General features: G+C 35.3%; 1 protein-coding gene across 3 annotated transcripts in view; it reads right to left on the bottom strand.

Annotated features, from left to right (window-relative positions):
• LOC106876369 (uncharacterized) overlaps positions 1–7,698 on the bottom strand; it is a 559,415-nt gene that overhangs the window by 155,019 nt on the left and 396,698 nt on the right. For all 3 annotated transcript variants that reach the window (XM_052967377.1, XM_052967376.1, XM_014924884.2), the window contains exon 2: positions 258–311. In XM_052967377.1, the coding sequence (XP_052823337.1) occupies positions 258–311 (54 nt within the window). The remainder of the gene's footprint in view (positions 1–257; positions 312–7,698) is intronic.

Below are 7,698 nucleotides of genomic sequence, written 5' to 3'. Positions count from 1 at the left end.
ATATATATATATATATATATGCACATATGTATTTGTGTGCATATATGCGTGTTTTGTGTATTTTGTCTCTGTCCAAGTTGGTGTTTCACGGTAAGGACGTTGTATGAATGCACATAGATAACTTTAACTCTGGCATAGTCTTAGCTGAGACAGCTAAAGCAAACAGAAACACTATTTTAATTTATACATTAGTAATTTTCTAAACAGAATTTTCGTGTCTAAGATATGAGTTGAGCATAAATATTAAATGTTCTTACCTGACTTTCTTCTCTGGAGACAGATAGTCTTTTCTCGTAAAGACGGACGGAGCCCTAGAAATAGAAAAGAGAGACAATCAAAAACAATAATAGATTCACCAAATATTTTCTTCAAATATATTGGATGTATATATATTATTCATGGGCGACGACTTTCTTTAATTGGTTGGTCATTAAATGCTAATTGAATGAGAGGTTTTTTCTGTCTGAAATATTTTAATGATGTATTTTAAAAGTAAGGAGGAATACTGATTATTTTTACTGATAAGCATATGTATAATCTTCCTCTTTCCTTGTTCCAATTATTGGACTACGGCCGTGCCGGGGTGCCGCCTTGAATAATTTATTTGAAAAAGTTAACCCCAGCACTTATTCTTTAAAGCCTAGTACTTATTTTATCACTCTATTCTGTTTGACTGTTAAATTACGGAGACAGAGACAAACCAACACCGGTGGGATCAAACACAAAGACATGCATATCTAGATACATACAACCACACACACACACATGCACAGACATTTCCGCTGGGCTTCCTTCAGTTTCTGCCAACTAAATCCTTTCACTAGGTTTTGGTTGACCGGGACTATAGTAGAAGACACACAATGGGATTGAGTGCAGATCATATGGTTAGGAAACAAGCTACTGAACCTCACATTCATGTCTGCAACGTATTAAAGCTAAGGTACCATACTTAAAAATCAGGACAAGATTTGATAAAAGCCTTCAACGCGGTATTTCCGTATGGTCGCAGTCCAATGACTGAAACAATTACAACAATTACAGACCAAACCGGAAATCAAAACCACATCAAGTACTTGAGTCTTAAGGAAATTATAATAATTATAATATATTACTCTCAACATTTAATATTTTGGTTGAACATCTGCTTATCAATATTAATCAAGAGTCTGTGTGGTAAGATGCTTCCTTCTCCACAGATTGTTCCGGGTTCAGTCCCACCGCGTGGTACCTAGTGTAAGTGTCTTCTACTATAGCCTCGGGCTGACCAAAGCCTTGTAAGTAGATTTGGTAGACGGAAACTGAAAGATGCCCGTCGTATATATATATATATATATATATATAATTAGTAAAATCTATTTGCCACCGTAAAGTGGCAGTCCTGCTTAGGACGATGTTACTATTATTCAGCTTCAGGAAAACATCTTTTCCAGCTGCCTACCGACAATTCATCATAATTGTATACATACATACTCAGTATGCACGTATACAACTACGTGCGTTGACTGCAGCATCAGACCGCTTTAGCTCTTATTTCTAGTATTGTAGGTGTTTTAACTCCCTCAGTCACACACACACACCACACACAAACACACACACACACACACAAACACACACATACACACACACATAAACACACGCACACACGCACGCGCACACACACACACACATTAATACAAGACGAGCTTCCACACAGTTTGTGAATCTTCCAAATTTCCTTGCAAAGCATTGGTCAATTCGTGTGTTATGGTTGAAGACACTTGCCCAAGATGCCAACTAGTGGGATTGAATCTAGAACGATATGGTTGCAAAGCGAACGCTTTACCAGGCAGATGTATTTCTGCTTGAGAGAGGGAGAGTGTGAGGAAAGAGAAGTAGAGAGAGGGAGAGAGAAAGGAGATAAATAGGAATCAATGTAAAGCGAACTGTATCCTTTATTTTCTCCGAAATTACGTTTATGCAACAAACTATTCCGCACGCATTCACAATTCTTCTCCGTTCTCGCTATGCTCATAAACGTTGTATAAATACAGTTACTGGTTATAAATAATAGATTTACATTCGGGAATATTTCGCTGCTAACACGTTTCATTTTTGTATATAATTCCTTTTTCATTATAATTTTTTGTTTTGATTTTTATATATTTCTATTATTTTTTATTATTCATATTTTTTATTATTCATATTATTATGTGTTTAATACATTTCAGTTAAGATAAATTTGGAATATTTATTTCTATGGGCAGTTAACATTGACCTTCACATGTCATGATGACATAGATACATATATATACATGTTCGTTAATCAATACTTGCTATTGATATACAATACACATTCATGTTCATTCATGAAATTATTAATCTAAAATTTACTGATTACCGTTATTATTGTCGTTGTTGTTTTTCTTCATGTTGTTTAGTGACTTCGCTATTATGCGTATGCCAGCTCTTATCAAGGAGATCTATAACACCTAGACAATGGACTGTGATCTTAAACGCAGTCGATAACAGAATCCTCAAAATTCACCCTATTGTTCAATACTGCTTTAATTCTTCAGTTATATTTGTCATTGCAATAAAGGCCATGCTAGAGCAGTCTTTAAAATAATTATGATTTGTTCTATTTGAGTTAGAATAAGTACATAAGTAGATGAGCTTGTCAAAATTATATATTAGCGACAGAGGCAGTATTGATATCGGAAGGTAATACTTATCCCCACTTAAACATGGTAATTATCCCCACTTACTTTTTTCTAACAGAATATGTACGTTTACATGAGTATAAATATTACCAATGGTTAGGGCAGTGGTTAGGCCCAGTGGTTAGGGCAGCGGACACGCGGTCATAGGATCGCAGTTTCGATTCCCAGACCGGGCGTTGTGAGTGTTTATTGAGCGAAAACACCTAAAGCTCCACGAGGCTCCGGCAGGGGATAGTGGCTAACCCTGCTGTACTCTTTCACCACAACTTTCTCTCACTCTAACTTCCTGTTTCTGTTGTACCTGTAATTCAATGGGCCAGCCTTGTCACCCTCTGTGTCACGCTGAATATCCCCGAGAACTACGTTAAGGGCACACGTGTCTGTGGAGTGCTCAGCCACTTGCACGTTAATTTCACGAGCAAGCTGTTCCGTTGATCGTATCAGATGGGACCCTCATCGTCGTAACCGATGGAGTGCTCCTCCTTATGATAAATATTACCTATAAGAAGATGAACCTAATGGCAACATAGAGGTACGGATTTAAACACTATTTATTTATTTAGCTCTGTATATTCCCATAGATATAGTTCCTCTATGTGCCCTGACCACAGGCGTCGATGTTCAATGATCTCCGTACCAAAGTCAGAATGTACATTATTTTTCTTGGGAAAATACAGCAGTGGTTTCCCGTTGCCTTCTGCCGGATCATTTACAGCTCACTCAGTTTGTCTCCTATTTTACCTCCTCCTTGAGGTACAGTGCACAGTAAAAGCATGGTTTGTGAAACATCAGGGCATGTCTCTACATCTATAGGCGTGTGTGCCATACGGTTACAGACCAGCCTTTCTCCAAGACCTGAGTAACTTATCCACAGTTCTATCCTTTCAATTGCTTTTCAGTATTATCTACATTTACAGAGATAACCCTCAGGATATTTGGCAAAGCAATTTCCGGTATTCTTTTATTCTTTCTGGTATTCTTTTATTCAAGTTTCAATCGTGCAGCTGTGGTCCTGCTGGAGCACCACAGCGGCTATGTAGTACACGTCAGTTTATATCCTCAGTACATGAATGTGTGTATATATATGCGTATGTATGTAATATATTATGCTGTATTTAATTCTACTTTATTATATTATATGGGGAACTCTCATTATTAAAATTACATTGAATGTGAAACAGAATAATTTATTTTTTAATTGATTCAAAATTAAATTCATTATGTGTCGAAAATATGAGACGTGTTTTAGTAACACTTTTACATTTTAGATAGTTACAGTGCAATATTCATAGGGTATCCTCATTCTAGGGCCAACAAAAAGATGCTTATAATATCTGTGCAAGATTCTAACATGCTTTCTAGAAATGTGCCTTGGAAGAGGATGCTATCTTCCATTCTGTAAGTAATTTGTGGAGGCTTTTTGCAATGATTTTTTAAAAATTCTCTTGGGCATCCAATCGTTAGCATCTTTTGTATAATCACCGGTAAAATATGACAGGAAATCTAGCAAATGGTGACATCTGAATTGGGGGTCTTCTCATCTTCCGCTAAAACAAGTAAAATATTTTTATTGACTAAATTTTAGCGAAAACTTTTCTTCGCTCAAGCAGATTGCTACGTTAGTGACCTCCATATAACATGCTTGTTAACAAATAATAGGAGAGATGCGTTTAAAAACTCAAACAACCTGACACAAAATGTCAGTCCTGTTAGCAATATTGGCAATGAGTGTGGACGGTTAAATGTATGTGTGTACATGTGTATATATGAATATATATACGCGTGTACATGTATATATATAAATATATATAAATACCTACATACATATAAGAAATGCTGTATCTAAGATACACCAGGTTTAAAATCTAATATCATTATTGAATACATTGAATTTAAGATAGGATGCTAGCGCTAGTTTCCACACACACACACACACACACATACACAGATATATATAGATATATATCAATACATCATTGAATCAGCCAGACTACCGGATGTTGTTATACATTATCGGTCACATTGCCCCATCTCACATTGTTGTAGTTTCCGAATGATGCCACTCCGCTGGCTAGGCGGGCAAGTCGACATTCCCCGAGAACGGATCACCCGTTCGATGCAGAGTAACCCATTTAGAGCTGCGTGGACTGAAGCATCGAGAAATGAACTGTATTTCTGAAGAATACAACGTAATGTACTGCTGGTCTGGGAATCGAAACCAGAACCTTGTGATCATTAATACAACAGCCTCATCATACATCCACCCGCCTTCACACGCTCGTATATATATATATATATATATATATATATATATATATATATATGTATGCATGCATGCTTACATGTTCATGTTCAAATTTAAGTGTGCATAAATATATGTATCTATATAGTACTCATGAATCTCAAACTTGCGATAATTATAATACTCTCTTGAGCTTTACATGGTGAGACATGCATTTATTCATTAATTTATAACTGCAATAGCTATTACGCATAAGTTAGACTCAAGTAAGATTTATTGCGCAAAATATGGAAGAAATTGCCATAAATCTCGGAAAATTGCCTACACATACTCCTATTATATATAATTTAATTCACTTCTTTATATCCTTTTCAAATCAATGAAAATACAGATTGACAAGGATTCGCTAAATTTTGAGATCTCAAGCATACAGCTTCAATTATGAAAGTCTTGGAAATGACATTGACTTAACATGGCAATTTCTTTTGTTACGAAAGGGAGTAATTTTCAATATGGAAGCATGTCACATAAACCAAATTCGTCATCTTTCTTAATACGCTTATGAATTTTTTGGAGACATCGTTACACGTCATATACAGTAGAATATTTTGAGAAAAATTCATACACCGTTTGTGGCTTTTGTAATAAAATACTAAGCGTTGAAATACTTGTAAATCACTCATAAAAAAAACAAATAATTTATGCATGCAGTATGTTGTTCTTTCTCGAATTCAGCGAAGTTTTATTCTAGCTAGTACTATTCACATTTAAGCACAATAACAATTGTTAAGTGATTGCAGTGCATACATAACGTTAAGGAATCATCAGTTGCATTTAAGAATGAAATAGCCCCCTGTGAGTGTCACTGAGGTATACTCTACGAAGTAGCTCGACAGGCTAGATGTAGCAACCAAATCTCCTATACCATAGAGATGTCTGTAATACACTGAATCCGACCAGAAGCAGGTGTAGTCCGAGTCAATTATGTATATAATACAAAGTATTTAAAAGCATTCTTTAAAGCATATATCATTAAATAGATTCACTGTCGAAGTCCAACTTGAGACATAATTAACACCGGTTCTAATTACTCACATGAGTGCACCTAACTGAGTTTTTTTTTTTTGTCTTAAATAATGAAAAATAAACTTATAAGCCAATACACTTAACCAAACGGAAGTATTTTTCTTTTTTGTTCTCTTTCCCAAATTCCACCCGCGTTTGTCTGAATAGATTCTATTGAAGTATATTGAAAAGTTTTATTGCTGAAAAGTTCAAGTTTTTTATCAAGCAATGTTTTTTTTTAAGAGTTGTATATATTAATACAATTTCTATCTCTGTTCTCACTCTACGGTCTCTTTCTTAATAGGACTGTTAGTATACAACAAGCATGAGTTTTCCTAACATTATTTCCATGCGAACTTTGTTATCTTCGTATTCATTTCTATACGGTTAATAGTATTCTTTTTCTCTCTCCGCCATTACAAATAGAGTTTTGATGAATAATTGTCCTTATCCACCCCACATGTTCTGGTTTATTCTTTAATCCGGTCTTAAAAGCCAAACGAGTTTGACACACACTATCATCTTGAAAATATAAAGGACACACTGGACAATAAAGTTCTGTATATACTACGTCTAGACATTATGATTTGCCTAAGCTTTGTGAATGAAATTTACTCTTGAAAACTGTGGGGAAGATCGCCAGAAAAATTGTATCTGAAAATCATCGGTTCAGCTTTGTTAAACAGTTGCCACGCTGATTCCGTATAGTCACCCAGCTTGAACATATGAATATTTACCTTTATAAGTAAAACAGGCCCTATGGAGACCTAGAGAAAAAAACTGATTGGACTCTGACGATTCAAATACTCTTTCAAGGCTAACCTCAGTCTAAATAAGAACATAATTACACAATGAAGAATCCAATGCAGTTTCTCATCACTGTTTTCTATGCAGTTAACTGTAGCGACCTATGTATGAACTACAGGAATTAACATGAGCAAAAGTGGGGTAAATGACTAACAAAACGATATTGGACTTTTACAAGTAAGCGCTCCTGTATTTTCTGTAAACTGTTGTATTTCATATCATGTAACTGTTATGCAGCTAGACACCAAGGATATCGGAACTAGAGAACAGTGGACATTATAATGATTATTGATGATTATCTTTCTCCCAAATTCTTTTACTCAACCAATACCATTTCTGCAGATTCTTTAACCATTGTTTTAGTCGAAGCAACATAATTCATATTTCCTCATGTCGAAAAATCTCTACTAACTTCATAAAATCATGTAATTGTTATACAGCTAGTTTTTATACAGCTAGTTTTTTTTATTTAAATGGCAAGTATTTGCTTGTTAATAACATTTGCTTAAACAAGATGATAGTGAGTGATTTGAGTGAGATGAACATGGTAATTCTAACATTTGACCAAACCACGTAGATGTCACTTCCTTGGTTCTTTATTGGTTCGCTGGAGTGTCAGTTACTGTTTTTGTTGTCTAACTCCAGGTTAGCTCAGAGTAATTAGACCTTAGATTGATGTAATTCTTGCGTTGATTTTAGCAACATTTTAGAGATGCCAGGGACTACATAGCGTAATGTATCCAGTCCTTCCTTTAAGATAGCAGAGCTGTTATACGATGATACTGCGATAGTATTTCTAACAAGGTCGAGCAACAACGTTGAAATTTTAGTATTTTTAGATACGTATGCGCGTGGCTGTGGACACAAACTAATGTACGCAGTTCA

The sequence above is a fragment of the Octopus bimaculoides genome, chromosome 4 (assembly GCF_001194135.2).
Source record: "Octopus bimaculoides isolate UCB-OBI-ISO-001 chromosome 4, ASM119413v2, whole genome shotgun sequence".
NCBI lineage: Eukaryota > Metazoa > Mollusca > Cephalopoda > Octopoda > Octopodidae > Octopus > Octopus bimaculoides.
Note: the sequence above shows the minus strand (reverse complement) of the source record. Positions and strands in the feature narration are given on the sequence as shown.